Source organism: Argiope bruennichi, chromosome 4 (assembly GCF_947563725.1).
Source record: "Argiope bruennichi chromosome 4, qqArgBrue1.1, whole genome shotgun sequence".
NCBI classification, from domain to species: domain Eukaryota; kingdom Metazoa; phylum Arthropoda; class Arachnida; order Araneae; family Araneidae; genus Argiope; species Argiope bruennichi.
The window spans coordinates 20,946,978-20,967,953 of record NC_079154.1 but is presented as its reverse complement, the minus strand read 5'-3'; the positions used below and the strand labels follow the sequence as shown (position 1 = coordinate 20,967,953).

Genomic DNA, 20,976 nt, shown 5'->3' with positions numbered 1-20,976 from the left:
CAAGCATGAATTTTTACTGAATTTTGACAATCTTTTTAAAATATTTTTTGGCTTCATTTCCAATAGATTACATTGTAGCCTGAAATTCAAACTACTTTCATTTTTTCATCAACTATCTAATGATGTGATTTTCTTACATTGTTGAAAACTAAAGAAGGTTTCTGTTTAATATTTGCATAATTTAAGAGCCGAATAAAAAAAGTGAGATTTCAATACCACAAAACTAACTAGAAAGATAAAATGCATATTTACAATTTTAAATAGCATCATGATTTTTATATAATTGGTCCTTATTAGAAAGCTTCAATAGCACATTGATGGTATATATGAAAAGCAATTAAAGTTACACATTTTAATGTCTAACACTTTTACAGTATCATGGATATGAAGCTATATATCTACATGATTTAATCAAAATTAAAGATAACTAATATCTCTGGCAAACCAGCTGATGCCAAAGGCATTAAGTATTAGAAAATTTTATTAATTCATCAATTTTAATGGTAGCAATATTGAAATTTTGAATTGAACTATAAATCAGTTACCTGTGAGCCAATGCTGTCCGTATCAGAATCTCCTAGTGAGAAAAGGGTTTTTCCAGGACCGTCCCCAGATTCTCGATCCTCCATTGGCTTTGGTACATCTCCATTAACAGCCACTGCAGGCACTTTTTTTGTACTAGGAGAAGTAAAGACTTTTGGCGGTGAGGATTCTAAATAACAAAATGCAAGAATTTAATAGGCATAAAAAACATATTACAATTTTTAAGTTTTATATTTTCAGTTAAAATGCTTATGACATACCATTTAGGGGCATTCTTTGAATTTGTGTTAGTGTATGAGTTTCTCTAGGTTGTCTATTGTCATCTTCTAAAGCAACATCTTGTGGAATGTACAGTTCATATGCAAAGAAGCTGTTGCCTGCAACAATTCTTATTCTCTGTTCATCTCCAGGAATGCTCTATTAAAAAGATATTCTTTAATTATCCTTTATTAAAATATTATCCTTTTATTCATTTTACAAAATTACAAAATTATTGTTTTCATCTTTAATTTAATTGAAAAAAAAATTATTCAAATCATTAGTTTTTCTCAAAGATCTATCAACTTAACAAATGCAGAAAAATTTTTATTAATAAAATTCTTTTTGAATTTTCTCTACATAATAATTAGTCTTATTTCAAATAAGTAAGTTTTCAACAAATAATTCCTATTTCATTAATCAATACCATTTAACATAAATGTAATATGTATATATATATAAAGCTATTTCATTTATGAAAGATAATTTTTCCTCATCTTTTTAAATTATGAGCATTTACTTAATTGCGACAAATATTTTGTGCAGTCTCTACTCTTAATTTCTTAATCAAAATAATCAGAACCTACCATTATACCAATTAGTTAGAACTTGTACATGTTAATAGTGTAATAATAATGACCGAAATGTTCTTCTGCAGAGTAATTTTAGAAATGAAAAAAAAAAAAAAATGAAAGCATAGATATCTCTAGTTTTAACATACATTATGCAATTGCTACGGAGACTTATTATCAACTTTATTTTTTTCCAATTTGTTTTCAATGACCAACAAAACAAATTTAGCACCAATAGAAATATCAAAAGTAACATAACCAATACCAAAGATTACAAAAAAGATTAATAGTTGTACTTTTCTCTTCAGGAATTTATTATGAAAAGTAATAGAATACAGTAATATAATATAGAAGAAATAGTTTCCTATATCACAAATATGCAGATAAATTATACGTAGGTGCAGAACTATATAAAACATTTTTAACTATGAAACCACATTTAGAATTTTCCAATTAATTTTCTAAAAATTTGAACAATGCATTAAAAAACTAAGAAAAAATTAGTACTTGTTTACCAATCATTAAAAAAATTTTTTTTTTTTTTTTTTTTTTTTTGGATCTTCAGACATAAAAATAACATACACTTTGCAAAACAGAAAACTATTTTGAATTTTATAAATACTGAAATCTTGCATTACTAAAATTCAAATAATATCTAATAATTTTACATTTAAGCAGTAACCAATATTTTATTTGTTATGTGTTATGAACTTTAAAATTAAATGAATCTAAAATAAAAGTGCTTACTGAGAATAGAAAATATTTAGACAGATAACAAAATTACATCTTTAAGAGACACATAATTTAATAACAAAGTTCTTGATAACAACACAACTTATAATATATTAACTCTTACATTTAAAAAATTTCATAGACGTTTTTTTAATTATGATATGATTTGATAAATACATATCTGATAAACAATACTTTAACATTAACAGAATCTGATTATGGTTTGGCATCTATAAAAATGTCAAAAAATTGCTACTCAAAATCAGTGCTAATAACAGTGATGCATACCTTGAATGTAGCATCAGATACTTCTGCAACAAGTAGCTGTTGGGCAGGTATGCCACAAAGCTTCCCAAGTTGGTGCTTCAAAGTAATATATTTATCATCATGATTTAATTGAAGGCCATATTTAACTGGTTTAGAGCCATCTAAGCGAATGACTGAAACAAAACAATTTTATTTTTTTTAAATATCAAAAATATTTAAAAATATAGTTTTTAAACTAAATTATTTATAGTCATATTCAGTATATAACAAAATCAAATATTAATTTTTAAATTTAAATTAAAAATAATAAATAAAAACAAAATATTGTAATAGTTTATGTCATCAAATTAAGCTACAAAAAATTTATCAACACTTCAATTATTTTTTTATTGAAATTATAAAACATAAAAGAATTTGATATATAAATTTTGCAAGAAACAATATAAAATCAAGTCAGGATTCAAGAACTTAAAAACTCTGATACGATTTTTTTAAAAATAAAAATACTTAGAAACTTCAATAGTAGCATCGTGATTTTCTATTATATAATTTTTTTTTCATGATTATTGAAAAATTTATTAAAAGTATTAAAATAATTCAAAATAATAATATATAATAATAAAAATAAAATAGGAATAGAATAGATTCTCAAGTTTATTTTATAGAAAATATAAAAAAAATTAAGGGAACTTAATACTTTCTCAAATACGAAGCATAGAGAAAATATTGCAATTGTCAAAGAATTCGAATTCAAGATTTTGATGAATAACCATATTTCAGATGCAATTAGAAAAACATATTTGGAATTATGTTTTTTGTCTGTTTGTGAGCACAATAACTCAAAAATGGAATCAAATTTGTAGATTTCTAAAAAATTTTGAATAAAATCCATTCAGGTGAAGTCTAGCTGTTCCAAGTACAAGTGAATGCCATAACTACAAAACATAGAGAGCTAAATCGATAAAATTTCACACAGATTTAGTGTCTAAAATGCAGATTCTAATCAAATTTTTGATTAAATATGTCAATGAGCCGACTGTCTGTTGGTCTGTACATGCCCATATATGTAAACATAACTAATAAGTATAACGACTTAAATTAATGAAATTCGGTGTGAGATCTTGAGACCCCAATCTAATTCCACATCAAATTTTGGGCTCATTTGGTTGGAAAAAAGGGTTCCAAATATATATTCACATCTGTAAAAATGCTAGATTCATGTGAAATATTTAAATTTCATGATTATTGTTCACCAATAATACACATGAGATTCAAAGTCTTACCCAAGATTTTATGTAGGGAGAATGGGGAATAAATTGGAGAATATATATAAAAAAAATTATAGATCACCCCACAGATTATATCAATAATATTATCATTACAAAAGAAAAAGAAAAAAATTCATTAGAAAAACCTAATAATTTTATAAAAAATCAAACCTAGCTTTCAGATAAATACAACCACAACAATAAAAAAAATGTTTAAGAAGTTATATACTTATATATTTATGAAATGAAATAAATTAAGCAAACAAATATTTTACATACCTACAATTTCTAGATGAATGCAGCTTTCCATAGGTAATGGCAAAGAGAGGTAATTGAAAGGATCAAACCGCACACTGGTATGACCACACACCTTGCATCTCACAGTTGATTGTAACTGACCATGGAAAAGATCCACAATTATTGATCGTTCTCGGCGAACATGATTTTCCCACGCTTCAGCAGCTACCTCCTCATCAGGTCTCCCATCGCTATCTTTCAAACCAGAGTATGGCTTCTCATGGACTCTGATTAAAAAGCAAAAAACATGTTACTCAAAGCAGTGCAAATAATTTAGTATAATTGTAAAAAGTTTTTTTAGCATTTCCAATAGTGCATACCTATTCAAATCTTCATGCAATCCATCAATTAGAAAAGCAAGTAATTCCTGAGAATCATGTTGTTGAAAACCATTAAAGCGTGGAGCATATTTACCAATAGTCAACTAATAAAAAAATTAATAAACATTTAAAAAAATAAGAAAACAAACAAATTAACTCAATCTAACAATTGTTACAAATATTAATATATCTATTCTATGTGAAAACATTGTTAATATTCAACATAAGGTAATCCATTTAGCACCCTTTTACAGAGACAGAATTTGTTTCCTTGACAAATTACAAATTTATTACAAAATGCATTTTTATCCCCCAATATGCTAATCTAAAAATTACTAAGTCAGTTGTCATTAAGTCACTAACTAAGTCAGTAAGTCATTAATTACTAAAAGTCATTTGCGAGTTCTACTAGTATAGAAGATTAATATGCTTCGAACTGGATTAGTTATATAACCATAAATCAACTAAAAAAAATGAACATTTTTGCCTTTACATAACATAATCTGCCTTTAAAAGACATTAAAAAATCTCATTTTGAAATCTCTCAAAACTATTCGCTGAAATATAACATATATCTGTTGTATAAGAGATTGAAACTGATTGAATTTTGAATAATGAACATTCTCAATTATTTCAAATCTAAACTTTTAAATTGGAATACACACATGCAAGTTTCATTCAAAATTGCAAATTAATTTTAATTAGATTGATATTTCTTACTTTGCATAAAGAAATCTGTAATTTCATTATCTAAGTTTTTATTCGATGAATTCCCTTTATCCCTGGCAACAAAAATCATTAAGCTTACAATATTTTTCTTTTTACAAGGTAAACTGTCAACATTTTTTTCAAAAAAAAAAAAAAAAAAGTCTTGATTTACATAAATAACAAGTTATGATATTGCTTTACCATTTTATACAGTATACCAGAAATTAATGATTCACAATAAAATTCATTCTAATAGAAGAAAAAAATATACAACAATTAAATAGCCATTGAGTGTATATTTTGCTAGCATTTTCTGCTTTTTAAAAATAACTCCAATCCCCTTACTCGTAATTTTAAAGGCGCTACAGTTCTCGACGTTCCACTCCAAAGGTCTTGTACGAGATCACCATATCGCTTTGCAATGTGACCTTTCATTCCATGTTGATTAGTTCTGGAAGTAAAAATTTTATATTAATATTGAAATACAAGATATATATATATATAATTTTAAAAAAATTTCATCTTTTTCAGTTTTTGATAATGAGCATACACGAATTAAAAAATTCAGTTCATTATAAGTTCATTCAGTTAAATAACTTTTGTCCAAATAAGCTGAATTCACAAAATTATTCTGTGGATTATAAATATTGTAGTATTTTTTTATTAAATACCATAATATGACAATATTGAAATTCAAGTAATCTTATTTGATTATAAAATACAATCGATAAATGTGCATATTATGACAAAAGAATCAAGCAATAATTGAAAAATTGAATTTTAAAAACTTATTTAAGTGCAAACACACTAAAAAAGCCATCATTTAGATGTCAAATTTTTTATTCTATAATAAGTTTTTAAAAGAAATTTAAATACAACAGACTAGAAATTAATAAAAGAATATAAAAATCAGATATATATACCTGTTAAGCTCATAGAGATGAAAATTAGAATTGAAGTAAGTTGTCAAAGGCCTGGTATTGCTAACACACTGCAAAGCAGCATTCATGAAACAAGTATTACCTAAGTTATTGAGTCCAGTAGCCCCTTTTTCAGTTGGACCTAAAGTAAAATAATATGCAACATAAATTACGAATTATAAGTTAACAAGCATGCTGAAATTGATTTATTTTCAAATTTATAAACTGACCTTGACTTTTTTGATCAAATTTTGCATTCATTACATTTGTCATTTCTTCAGGCCACGTCTGGTCTTTGTTACGAACTAGAGCAGAAGGAGAGATATTTGTAAACTTGTAAATGATATACATTTGTGAGTATATACTTGTACTTGATATACAAATAGATTATGCAATAATCAATGGAAAACGCTGGAATTAATTTTACCTTCAATTAAAATTTGTTCATTATCTTCAATTCCCAATTGTAGCAAAGTTAAATTTTCTTCTTCCAGAAGTGAAAGGTTACTCTATAAAGAGAAGTAGAATCTTAATACAAAATACTGATAGTACAGAGGCAATTAAATTAAAATCAGTTTTAACATAAATCAATTTAATTCTTTAATGAAAAAGGATAGTTAGTTTTAAAATCTCTATCCGTGGAAAAAGAATAAAAATATGAATAAATACTCAATTATAATCACATGAAGAGGCTTCAGGTACACAATTAAATTATTATCTTATTCAAATCAATTACACACAAATGATGAAATCTTCACTCTACCCTAAACACTACAAAGACTGATTTACCTAAACTACCAATTTAAATAGCACTTAATGAAAATAAAAATATTGTTTTTCTCATTCATTTTAAAGAGATACCATTTAAATTCTCTGCCATTTTAAAGAAATACAAAAAAAGCATATCATCAAACACTGTTCTTTACAATTATTTAAAAAAATTATTAAAAGCATATATAAAATTCTTATTGCTAATTTTAATATTTATAAAATATGTAGTTTTTTATTACAATTTTTTCATGAGTTTTTCAAAAAAGTTTTAAAAAAATATGCACACAACAGAAGTTGCTTCTTTTTATTTAAAAAATTTTCATACTAATTTTAATTAGAATACATTTAACTACACAAGATGATGAAAATGTGAGTACTTGCTAAAGATAAAGAATTCGGATTTAAAAAATGCAATATTCAAACACGTTAGAACAATAAAATATTAAACATTTTTCCAACATTTCATATCATAAAATCTATGCACAGCAAGTAAAAATAAATAAATAATTTACTTTGAATATCAGCAAAATATAATTCATTGTAATTTAACTTCTATTCAGATAAATAATAATCACAGAAAATATTTTAATTCCAAAAATTCTAAGACTTGTGTGTAAAATTGTAAGTCTTGTGTGTTTTAAATATGTATTAAATCTAATACATATTTAAAACATTAAATATAAAAAAAGCTTCCAATTGATAGTCTACAAATTCAAGGTGAGAAGTTAAATACCATACTTTCAGATTAAAGAATGGAATAATGAAAACTTAAATATAACTCACAACTATTAATTCAATAGATGCAAATATAATTCTTAAAAGATGCAAATTAACCAATATAGTACTCTAATATCAAACATTTTACTCTCATATGAAAAACAGCATGGTTAGATATACAGATATGTTATTTTGCAACAAAATTATATAGATAAGGGTTTAGCTAATCTCATCAAATTCTCACATCTTATCTTATCAAAGAAATATGCATTATGTCATTTAGTAGTATTTTCTTCAATGAATATAGCCCAACAAACATATCTCTTATTATTGAACTATTCTCTCATAGTCTCTTGATGCCTAATCTAGCTTTAATGATGGCAGGTATGCTAATGAGGGATGATGTTACATTCATTTTAATATTATTTGGATACACTACAGAAAAACAAAATATCTTTCAACAATTAATTTAAGAATTTCATTACAGAAACAAACTTCTTGGGGAAAATATTAAGTTAAGTTAGTGCCATTCATGGTTTTCAACTTCTGTTTCAAAGTCAACTAATTCAACTTGAACATTTGGATATAAAATTATATTTATCTTACAAATGAATTTTAAATTGAAAAAAAGCAATAAAAACAAAATAAGCTCATATAAAGAAATAAAAAAAACTTACATCATCTTTATATAGCCAAAGACGTGTTTCTTCCAGACGTAAGCGAAGACGCATACATATGAATTCAAATACTTGGCGTAAAGTAGCCAAATGGCTAAATGATGCCAAGTAAGCTAAATATCTTTTGTTTACTGGAGGAAGAGAACCAACATACATGGATGGACCACTGTCTGTAAACAATGAAAACAAAGAGAATATGTATAGAAAAATTTTTAAAAAATAAAAAAATACTTGTGCAAATGTTACTCAGAAAAAATATTACTATAAGAAATTCTTTCAACAGATAAATGGATTCTTTATTAAAAAACATAGCAATAACTCAAAACAAATTAAAAACTTTCAGAAACATTAGAATATAAAGGCTGTTAAAATTATTACAAAATCTGTAAAAAATGAAAATTTACTTCTAATTATATATACCAGAAAATAATAAAATTATCATTTTCTAACTGATAACATTGCCACAGTACTTTATGTTTAAATACTTTAAAGCATAAAAATAAGCTACCTACAAAGAAATACCAGTAGGAAAAAAAGTCTGGAGTTCTTTAAGGAAATGAGACTTTCAAATTTAGAAAATTACAGAAGTTTCATTTGTAAGTTTATTTGTATATTTAAAAGCAAATATTATATCTGATGCAATATTTAGTAACATAAAACGAATGAGTTATTCTCATAATAAAACAGCATAAAATATTTGTTTCTTCACAGCAAAATAAAAAAAAAAAAAACATGTCATGATGTAATAATCTTTAAACTTATAATCACAAAAGAATTCTGCATAAAATCATTCCGAAATTAGCATAGTATAAGGTCAAAAATTACAATAAATTTATTTTCATTTTATTATTCTGAAAATATTTTTTAAAAAATACTGACTACCATGTAAATTAAAAATCTTGAAAATACAGGATTTTTTTTTATTAAATAAGCTTTTAAAAGCATGCTACATTCTAAGAAATAATTAAAAATTGGTGATGATGCATGATGTTTGTAAATATGATAGTAAGATATTTAGATCCATTAAAAATAATTTTATTAATGCATACTGGAATTTGAAAGAATACAAAAGTTGAGAAAATGCAAAAACTACATATTTTTTTTATAAACCATGGATATTTTAAATTAAATTTTATTCTTCTATAATTTGCTAAAATCTTTCTAATTCTGCAAATCTTCATATTTCTTACTTTAATAAATTAAAATAGTATGAGTAAACATAGCATGGAAAACATAATAATTAAGATATTAGAAATTATAATATTTGTATAGCTATTTTAAAATAAGTTTTATTTCTTTTTTTAATTTTTAAGTATTTATGTACTGTTTCAGTTTACAAGAATTATACATTCAGAAAGATCAAACAGATAGCTAGCCAGGAAAATGACTTATATTGAATAACCGTGCTAATATAAAAAGTATCAATGAAAGAGTAATTAAACTAACAAAACTCTCTCCAAAAAGTTTGTTAATAATTTTCAGTAACTATATTTTAAATGATCATGAAGAATATAAAGAGATCAAATAATCTACAATTGCTATGCTTACTATAAGTTGATGAAACATTGCCAACAGCACCAGCCCATGGATTAGCCACTGGACGTCCTGCACTCGGCTGATGCCTGTAGAGTTTCAATGTGATAAGGTATAATTCAAGTTCTGGAACCCCACAACGAGGTAATATTACCTAAAATACAGACCTTGTATTAATGTTCTTAAGTAAATAAAATTTTCATATTTCAATATACACTCTGAAAATCAAATCTACCCAAACTGGAAAAAAGTTTTAAGAAACACTTTAAATTTTGTAATAATTTCAAAATAAATTTTAAAAATTTATCTAGCAATATTTGTTATTGGCTATTGATCTGCTAAATAACATATAATTCACTTTTGAATGGAAAGATATATCTTAAATTAATTATGTACAGTTTGCTACAACTCACCTGCCTGGGTAAAGGTGGAGATCCTCCATACCACTGGGAAAGAGCCCTCCACACCGCTTCTGGCACCAAGACATAATCTCTTCCCAATACAAGAGGTGGATTCTTTCGTAACCTTCCACCTTCACCAGTTAGAAATATTACCTTTAAAAAATTGCAATAATCTTACAATTTATATCTATTAAATATAATACAAAGGTTGAAATGTGAATATTATTCCATTATTATTTAATTTAAAAAATAAAATAAGATTAATATACATATAAAATATCAACATACTTTTAAGGTATTTGGAACAATAAGTGAAGAGTTATCGATTGATGTTGGACGTTGTGGCACATGAGAAAATGTCCTTCTATGGACATTTGGTGAATGATTGGGAGTTCTTACAAGCTCAGGAGGCTAGAAGAACAAGAAAAATTTTATATTGCATCCATATCTTCAATGTAACAGAAGCAGTCAACAAGTAAAAAAATATTCCATTAAAACAGTGCACTGTTTGCTACTTATCCTTTACTTTACTCTTATTTTAGAATTCATTAAATTCTAAACCAAAACTTTTGATTTGGAGCTTTGTTAAAAAAGCATTAAATAAAGAATGTATGATACAACTGTTCACGATTACAATATTACTATTTCTGAGAAAAAATCCAAACAGTCTTATCTATCCTAAACAGAAAATAGATAAAAAGGGAATTTCATGGAATTCTTATCTATTCTATCAGTTTTCTGTGTTCTATATATAGTCTGAGAAATTCTGCACTTTTTTCACAATAATATTTTGATAATTTTAGAAAATAAATTTCAGCGAAGTAGCATTAGGTAGCTAAATAATAAGACCATTAAAAAAATGTTATTTTTATAGTTTCATTTTGTTTGCCCATTTTAGTTCTGATAGCTGTTCTACTAATGAAGCTAATTAATGTTATGTTTCTTACAATTGATCTTTACCTTGTAACTTCCAAACCTAGTTTTTTTAAATAAAAATAAATGATAGCCAATTTGTAATTACAAAACACTACTAATATGCTAAGATAGTCATTAAATTAATATGCTAATTTTTCTATGGCAATTTAAGAAGCATTTCTGACAATTTTTTTTTTCCAAAAAAAATTAGTTTATGGAAAAAGAAGGGGAAAACTGCAGTACCTGTAAGCTGTTGCTTTTCTTTATAACAGATGACACATTCCCCTGTTGATCACTACTTCTAGATGATAAAGAAGAGCCTTCACTACTTAGAGAACTAAATATACTGTTTATACTTTCAGACAGGGATGGAGTAGTATCATCTCCCACACTTGTTATACTAGACAATATTACATTAGAACTGCCATCATCAGTCTGAGCAACACTACCATCAACTCGTCGCTGCATTTTACTATTTCTTTTTAAACTACCAGATGGATATGTAGGTGTACAGCATCCACTTGCTAAAGCGCCCTAAATGTATAATGCAGTGACAGCATTAGACTTTTACTGAATGAAATGACATAGAAAATTTATAAAGACTTAATAATTTGATTGAGTGAAGATTTCTAACCTGGAAATCAACGTATTCATTCCAAGAAATCCACCAATCACTTGCTATCAAGTACCAGAACTGTCCAACTTGCATTCCTCTACGTTCTTCTCTTTCTATCCATGATCTTAAAATATATTACGGACATTAAAAATCTTTTACATTTAAATTTTTTTTTAAAAAAACAATATAATATAATAAAATACAAATAAAACTGCATAAATAGTAAAAGAGAAATGCAGGGATTTATTATATTCACCGATATAAATATAAACCTGTGTGGGTACAAACACAAAAAAGAAATATACAGTCAAGTACAAAATATCCAGAGAAATATACAACAATAAAACTATGCAAAGAAGAAAAATGCACGGAGAAAAACATGAGTAAAAAGTACACATTATATAAATACATAAAATGTTGTAATTAAGGTAACTGTGAAAATAAATCATAATTATAACAGAGTAAAAAATCATTTCCATAAATTCAATAACAGAAGTAAAAACAAGCAGATTTATACGCTTTCCTACAATCAATATTATTTGCAGAAAATGTTGTAATTTTTTTATTGTAGTTCATTTTTTAATTTCATTACCTGATATGAAATTTATGAAAAAGCTTTTTTTTTTATGAAAAAAAAAAGTAAGTTTCATATCAATCTTTCCTCTTAAAATTAAGAAACTTAAATTGGCTTCCTTCAATGGATTAAGAGTTGAGTTCAAGGGGTTAACGAGTTTACAGCATTGAATTAACTTTATTATTGATTTACAATTAATAAAAATGTCTGTTTACAAGCAAATGAAAAAATAATATGAACACCTAAGAAAGAAAAATCCGAGTCATCAAGGTAGGAGAGTGAATTGCACTTTGCTTGAATTACAGAATGTTTATGGTGTAAAATGCATGCCAAGTGGTCATTTATAATGGAAAAAATAATTTGAAACAATCCTCTAGTATATTAATTAGTGTGACTAGTAAATGAAATTGAGCTAGGAGTGTGAACTCTAAAATATACTCACAAACTTTCAATATATTCAAGATAAAAAACAGAGAAGGCACATAAAATGTTTTTGTTGTTTATAATGGCACTTGTCATAGACAAGCCCGCTGACGGTGTCAGCGATTTTAAGCCAAGAGCATCTCTGGTTTCTCAGGGGCACCATCTAGGGCCAAGAGTACGTCTTAGCTACTCATGCATCACTACCCTTTCTACAGAGCGGACATCATTCATACATTTCATTCACTCAACCACAGATAGTAATTTAGACCTGAATCAGGGAACGGTCACCTCTGATCCAGTGCCCCCAGTGGTATTGTCTCGACTTAGAGGACTTTCCGGCCACGACAGATTTATACATGCGCCAGCCACCACACACAAGGAGAGTCATCGGTCGGCAGGGTTCGAACTCACAATCTGAGGGATGCGAATCCAACGCCCCACCAACCAGAATATGGCAAGAAAATTTATTTATTTTATCGCCATGCTCTTCCAAACTAGCAGAGGAGATAGGGTTGCTGCAATCTTGAAAGAGCATTTGTGCTCAAGAGATAACTCTGAATAAACTAATAAATTCATCAGCCAAAATGCTCTGATAGCAATTGCCTATTTTCCTTCTATTAAGAGAAATGCCAAAATATAACATCTCAAACCAAAAAGAAGTTGTTTCCAAACTTAACAATCAGCAGAAAAAAAAAAAAAAAAAAGCAGGATTTTACGCATCAAATATAAAAGTAACCAATAATCATCTCAATAAATTGCCTCGGCCTTTTTTCCATTATAGTGTTTACTGATGCCATTTTACAGAATTTCCTGAATAATGTCATAATGGCTGATACCACTATAATCATAATTCATCTCATGATGTCTGCTGTTTCCATCATCAGGCTTTCAGTTAAACATGCTCCAACAACCATTCCTCTTTAAAATTCTGTGACTGAAACCTTCTCTAAAAATGGACAATAGGTAAATGGAACTCCTACAACAGTTACTAATATGTTGATATCTTTAATGTACCAGCAATTAAGTGGCATCATATAATTGTCACAGATGGCAAGTTTCTATGTGATGTAGTACAGCTGTCTAGCAACAGAAAATGTAGTCAATGCTTTCACAGAAGTTCATAATATTTTGCAATTCACTGTATATGTATATAAAAATATATAGCTTAATTTAATAAATACAGAATGAAAACATTTCTGAAATTCACCTGATAATTTCACCTTCGTCTTCTTTTGTATAAGGTCGCAGTCCAAATATAACATGACAAACCTAAAAATAAAAAATAAAAATAGTCATTATAATAAATTGCAGTTTAAATATATTTTTTAAACTATATATCATAGATCATCTTTAAATTATACCTGAAAGAGGATATTCAAAAATTCTAAAGAGAGATTACTGCCCACTGTCCAAAAAAGATATTCATCCAGGGTTAAAGCACCAGGCTGAAAAACATATTTATATCACTTTCATGCATTGTCAGTTAGTTAAATAAGATTTAAATTCAAAAATAAAATCAACTTCTAAATTAATCTTACAGGTCCAGTTGTCAGTTTAGAAATTATCTTTAATGAGTAATGGTAAACTCATGTGAGAAGAATAATTCAAAATAATTTTTATATTAATATTATAACTTCAATAAACATAAAATTTGATTTAAAAAATTAATATATGAAATAAAAAGAGCCAATTAAGAATTTATGGATTTTTAGTTTATTATTCCCTTTTATAATAAGAATTTTGTTACGTAAATTTGCATAAATTTCTATTTGTTGAGCAACAACTAAGGATAATATAACTCATTTTGATAAAATATTTCAGTTCAGTATCTTGTGTAATGTTTAAGAAAAACAGTTAATAACAAAATATATATTCAGAAGTTAATTCCAAATTGAATAATTACATCAATTTATTTATTCGCATTCTGAAAATCTTTAAAGTAAACGCTGAAATTCTAAAAAAATTTTTAATATATTTAACTAAGAGAAGTATAATTTTTATTATTTGGCTTAGAACAATGTTAGGGTCTTTTCTCTTAAGCCCAATGCATAACAAAAGCACACAATAGGAGTCAAGACATGGAAATAACAAAAACATCCTAAGTAACTAATAAAATAAAACTCTTTCAGTCTGAAAATCTAGTATACTATAAAAAATATAAATTATCAGATAAAGACAAAAGCCTTGAAAATCTATATACATAATGATCATATATCAACAATGAATTTACAAGCAAGTTAATAATCTGTTTTCATCTAATGTAACAAATATTCTCCACTTACAAATATTTAAATTTTAATATGACAGAAATTTTAAGTAATAAAATTATTTCTTTTTGTAAAATAGCACCAACTACATAATGAAATGATTAGTTTTTAATGAAAGTAATATTGTATTACAAAGAAAGAGTAACAAATTGAAGAAATTAAAATTTCAATAAGATTCTTTATATGACTAAATCAAAACCATATTGGAAGAGATAACTACCAGAAAAGTTAGTATACCCTCAAAACGCCCAATTCAAATAAAAGTACTTTTAAATTATCATATACCATTAATGAGCTTACTCTATTTAATTAATAAGACAATACAAATATACAACAAAAAAATCACTCAAATATTATTCTAAAATGCATACTATCTTTTCTGAAGGAGTAATTACTTTTACTATATCCTCTCCTTCAGATCTTGAGTGTGAATTTTATAGCACAATAAATCAAAAATTAACAAACATGCTTTCAAATAATAAAATAAGTTGAATTGCCAACAGCTTAATGCAGTTTAAGGTAAAAGTTAACAATATATTATAAAATATTTAATGCAAAATAACAAAGTAATATTAATTTTATAAATGGTACAATAAATTTAATTCAAGCACAAGCTCAGAACATAACACTGGCTAGTTTGAATACATGCTAATACCTAAAAAAATTGAATATATATATATATATCCTCAACCCTTACTTGTTCTGGATCATGACCTGCCATAATCTCAGTTGCGATATCTGAAACATCTGATCCTGAATGAGAAGTCTACAAAAAGAGATAGAAAAACATACCTTTTTGTATTTCCTGCACTTTAATTCTAGCAAAAAGCATTTACATTATATGATATATATATATATATTTATATAATTTTTCTTACCACCATTTCAATTTTGATGAGATTTCTATTGTCATTCTTTACATACAGAAGGGCACTGACCATATTTCTCACTTCAGTTTCAGATAATATACCATCACGGTCTTGATCAAATATTTTAAAACAAACTGAAACATACAAAATTGAGACTAAATAAACAAAGAGTTGGGAATAAACAAAAAAAGATACATCTCATTTTCAGAATAAGTAATGCATTTAAATGCATCAAGAAAAATATACATGCATTTAAAAAAATATCAAATTCTGAATTAAAAATTCTCCCGAGTTAATAAACTTTTTTTTAGTAGCTTAGCTACAAAAACAGAAAAAAATATATCAATACTATAACTTTCAAGTGTAATAGGCAAAAACTTTCATCCAAGTTTAAGAAGAAAAATGTCGAGAATAATTATTCACCAAGATATTGGGAATTGTGCAACGAATAACAATTCAGAGAATCCATTTCAAAAATGCCATGGATTTATGGTTGTATAAAATAAAAAAAAATTTAAAAAAAACATTTTATTTAAAAATTATTTTAATCTCTTACATTTATATAAAGAATAATTGCTTTTAAATATAATCCAAAGCAAAGGATATCATCTTTTTGTAACACCTTTTAAACTGGTCATATCTCACGTTTTTAAACTATCATTTCAATGGTTTATTTGGCACTTTTTACGCATTTATCAATATTGTAATATTTAGCAGAAATATCTTAAATAATAATTTTGCTAAAATAACTGAAAGAATAAAGAATATCTTTTAAGTTTTTTATACATTTAATAAATGCTAAATTTGTAACAAATTTATAAAGTACATCAAAGCATGAGAATAACAAAAATGTATATGAAACTCAACATACATTTTTGTCTTTCAGTTACAGGACCACGGCAACAAGCAGAGATGCCACAAGCCATTTCTTTGAAATCAATATGACCATCTTGATTTTCATCAAATGCATTGAAAATACCTAAGCAATAAAGAAAAATAATTGTGATCTTTTTAATTATAAATAAATTAGTTACTTTCTATTTCCTCACCAATGATACCCTATCTTATGTACATCATTACTAAAAATGATTATTGGAAAAAAATTATAATTATAAATGTTTTTATTACAATTCTAATTTAAACAAATTTCAAAATGGTTAGCTATGTTAAAATGGTGATAAATTATAAATTGAAAGGAGTGTTAAAGAAATAAATTCTTTTTCCTGTAACTCAACAAAATCAAAAATTTCTGCAAGTTTTTTTTTTTATTTCTACAAATGATAAATTTTAGAAATTTAAAATTGATACTTTTTATTTAATCACATCATTATAGAAAAAACTAATAACTATAACTCCTATAAATTCCTTAAAATTGAAAGTTTACTTTTTTCAAGTTTATGTTTATAATAGCCTTTTTCTTGAATATCTCAGCATCAAGAAAAATATATTCATTAATTATTCAAAAAATGTAAATGATATTAAAAAAAAAAAAAGAAAAAGAAAAGAAAACAGGCTTTACTATTCATGAAATGGAAAATATTAATGCATTAGAAAATTCCTGTCCTCTCCCCTATACCTTATCATAAGAGTTTTTCTACCATTGCTTTTAGACTGCCTTGGTGGACAGAACAATAATTCTGGAGATTTATAATTAATACTCATAGACAAATTGTACCAGAACATGGTACACAACAAAGGCCTCTATTTCTATGTTAATTTACTAACAGTTAAACATTATTATTAATGTTATGTTACATATTTATAAACAATCATAAACTTTCTTGTATCTATCCCCAAAAAAAAACTTTCTACCATTTCTAAAGTATTTAATGAATAATATATTATAAAAAAACTCTGTATTATTTAATTATGACATATAAAAAGGGATTAAATATATCCTGATATTGGAGGATTAATGACAAATTAAATATACTTAATTTAATATCTAAAAAGACAACCCTTATACTTTGAAAAATATTTTTTTTAAAAAAATCAAGGAAATTTGATGAGCATCTAAAAAAAAAAATTGAATGATAATTTTTAAATGCAACATTCAAACAACATTTTTCCCAATTAAAAAGTCAGTTTTGAATTTAAGTTTTTCAAATACAAAGAGCATTTAAATTATCGTGATCAAGCAAGTACCTTTTGAAAGTCATAAAAGAAATCTTTTGTTTCGTAATAAATTTGATGAACAACTTTTAATCATAAGTTTTTGCTTTTAAAGCTGATTATTAAATGGTCATTAATTTCCCTATTGGGAAACAAAAAAAAAAATACCAATACCGATCAAAAATTCCTTTAAAAGACATATTCCTAAAAATATAAACTTACCTTCACAGAGAACAATAGGAATAGGAGGACAAATAAGAGGCCTTAAAGTGTCCAAATCTAATCGTCCAGTCCTGGATTGCGTTTTTAAAATCCAGTACCTCTTTTCAAGATCTATTATATCAGTTTCTTGCACTACAGAACAAAGAATTTAAATTTTAAAGTATATCCTATACCACTTTTATATAATATTGAAAATTGAGAAAAATTCCACATAATTTTCCTTAAATATTTTTTTTCTCTTGATGATTATTTTTTTTTCTATTTAAAAATTGGTAATTATATTCAATAGTTAACATATATCTAGGAAAATTTTTTTATTATAAGTTCAAAACGCAATTAACTCACAGTGTGTTACGCCAGCAAGAGTTTGGTAAAATGTTGGTGTCTCTAACTCATTTGACAATGTGACAGTAGTCCTTTCACATAATAACCAGCGTGTCAAAGAAGTGGCATCTTTTCTGTGCAGCAGCCAATCTTTGAATTCATCAAATGTAACACGTTCACTCTACAGAGATAATATATTTTTAATTTCAAATCAAAACTGTTATCATTATGGTTTTGTGAATAAAAGCAATAATTGATGTAATTAATTATAAGTTCTAATATGTAGCCACATTTGCATATTAATTCATAATTATCAAAAATAAAAGCTTATTTTAAACCAAAAGATGTTAATTTTATCATATTCGTGTTACTATAGTATAAATAACTCTAGAATATTTTTTTTTTAAATGTAGGAGACGAAATATTTTTTGTACAATAACTTCAAGTATACATAGGTTAAGAGTTCTTTTTAAGAAACATTTTAAGAGCAAATATCAAAAGTCCACAATAAATTTTTTTAAAATCTTTATATTTATATGGACAATTTATTATTTTGAAATTGATAGAAAGTCAACTCTTGTATTTATAAATATCACAGTTATATTTTCATCTCTAATTATAAATACTGTATGAAAATATAAAATGCATTCAAAATATATTTAAGAAGCTAATTGAAGAAATTATCAACAATTTCTAAATAGACTCTTTTGAAACTAATAATAATCTTTAAAATATGAACAGTGTTAAAAGTACTTTAAACCAAACTTCTGACAAGAATCTAAATGCTAAATAACAAAATTTATATTGCATAGGGATTGATAAATTATTCATCAAATTTGATAAGCAAGATAAGTGATGCTATGCTAACGAAGAAACATGATAATTAAAAACACTGAAGAAAGAACTATAAAATTTAAATTGAAGATTTAAAAGTAAATAAAAATGAGCATATGAAAAAAAAAATCTATGATATATATATATATATATATTTTTTAATAGGTTATGCTACAAAATTTAAAATTATTAAAAGAGAAAATGTCGATGCTAACTATCATTACAATTCCAATATATTCAAACTAAATTTGGTTCTTCAATGAAAATTATTTTAAAATTTTTATTAGATATTAACATTTTTATTTAATAGTTAGAAACATTATTAAAAACCTGAGAAATTAAAAAAAGCAATATAACAATGTATTAATACAATAACATCACAATTAAAAAATATTCTTTCCTTCTCAATATTTTTCCAATTTATATATCTTCAAAATATGTAATTATATATAACTATATATTATATAATTACTACTAATATTATATTTAAGTATATAAATATTTGTTTATCCAAATTTACAAACAAAATATAAAATCAACTATTGAATCTGATTCTTTTAAAAGCAATTAAATTTCATATTAAAAGAATGAATCCTATTAATCAAGAATTCTAGTTCCACTTCTTCAAAAAATAAAAAAGTTATCTGAATTAACTTGATTTAAAAAAATGATGCAACTGCTCACATAATGCATATAATTAAATGAATTTAAATGATAACTGTTTATTACATGATGATATCTCACACAACTCAGATTAAAAGTATTTATTTCAATCATTTATACATTAAAAATCATAAGTAAAGGTTTTTTATAAGCTATCTTACATCAGAAAAGCAATCTGCAATAGCTTCTGGAACATATCCATTATCACATGCTTGAACTAGACGCACTAAATCATCTTTTTGAACATGGGTACCATTTTCATTGCAACATAAACAGAAGATAACTGTAATGTACAACAGAAAAGTGTTTAACATTTTTTTTAAATGTCAAAACTTGAAAATACAATCAAAGCTAAATTAAGAATTAAAATAAATAAATAAACATATTGAAAGAAAATTGTTAAACTGAATGAATGAAATAAGCTCCAGTTTCTAAATATCCTTTGAAATAGGAAGACTACTTCAAATATATTTATTTATTATAAAGAAAATTGATAAATTGTTACAAAAAAATATGAGAAATACAGGGATATTTAAAAACATTTATATGAAAACGTAGATTTATTAAGGCTAGCATGAAAACTGTAAGCGACAATTTGCATATTTAAGCTATAAAAAACAATTATTCAGATTTTATATTAAAAAAATTACTTATTTAACTTTTTTTTTTAATTTTACATTTAGGAATGAAAATATATTTAAGAATATTAAAATCTGAAGCATTATAGGTTTTTTTCAATGTTCTTAATTATTGTAAAAATTAATTACACACTTACATGCAAAAATTTTATAGATCAATTTTATAATACAAAATGTAAAACAAATTATAACTTTCTTTCATTTGATTATAAATTAATATAGCATTTCATATCTCTCTTACAATGTTAAACCCATTGCAACCTCTCTTACAATATTAGGTCCATTTTTTGGGGGGAGGAGGGTGGAGAAGTACATGAAAACCAGAAGATAAAAGTTTTAAAGCTAATTCACTCATTAGTTATATGGCTTTCAGCAACTCACCCTTGCAAAATGAGTAAAGAATTATTTACCATTTCAATATTTTTAACTGTTAACTTTTCAAACGAAATATGTTCCTCATTATTCACCAAAATTGCTCAACTTATTCTCAAAAAACACTACTTCAAAGTTAGAAGTAAATATTCTAAGGTATACA

The 20,976-nt window shown here is 25.5% G+C and overlaps 1 protein-coding gene across 1 annotated transcript in view; it reads right to left on the bottom strand.

Annotated features, from left to right (window-relative positions):
• LOC129965714 (ubiquitin carboxyl-terminal hydrolase 32-like) overlaps window positions 1–20,976 on the bottom strand; it is a 40,349-nt gene that overhangs the window by 8,600 nt on the left and 10,773 nt on the right. Inside the window, exons 4-26 of the mRNA XM_056079833.1 lie at window positions 19,965–20,086; window positions 18,328–18,487; window positions 17,983–18,114; window positions 16,520–16,627; window positions 15,658–15,782; window positions 15,477–15,545; window positions 13,874–13,957; window positions 13,720–13,781; window positions 11,534–11,639; window positions 11,143–11,433; window positions 10,273–10,395; window positions 9,997–10,137; window positions 9,599–9,737; window positions 8,051–8,220; window positions 6,313–6,394; window positions 6,116–6,190; window positions 5,889–6,027; window positions 5,311–5,416; window positions 4,258–4,361; window positions 3,920–4,164; window positions 2,394–2,545; window positions 804–960; window positions 546–712 (exon numbers count right to left, since the gene is read on the bottom strand). Of these exons, the coding sequence (XP_055935808.1) occupies window positions 546–712; window positions 804–960; window positions 2,394–2,545; window positions 3,920–4,164; window positions 4,258–4,361; window positions 5,311–5,416; window positions 5,889–6,027; window positions 6,116–6,190; window positions 6,313–6,394; window positions 8,051–8,220; window positions 9,599–9,737; window positions 9,997–10,137; window positions 10,273–10,395; window positions 11,143–11,433; window positions 11,534–11,639; window positions 13,720–13,781; window positions 13,874–13,957; window positions 15,477–15,545; window positions 15,658–15,782; window positions 16,520–16,627; window positions 17,983–18,114; window positions 18,328–18,487; window positions 19,965–20,086 (3,059 nt within the window). The remainder of the gene's footprint in view (window positions 1–545; window positions 713–803; window positions 961–2,393; window positions 2,546–3,919; window positions 4,165–4,257; window positions 4,362–5,310; window positions 5,417–5,888; window positions 6,028–6,115; window positions 6,191–6,312; window positions 6,395–8,050; window positions 8,221–9,598; window positions 9,738–9,996; window positions 10,138–10,272; window positions 10,396–11,142; window positions 11,434–11,533; window positions 11,640–13,719; window positions 13,782–13,873; window positions 13,958–15,476; window positions 15,546–15,657; window positions 15,783–16,519; window positions 16,628–17,982; window positions 18,115–18,327; window positions 18,488–19,964; window positions 20,087–20,976) is intronic.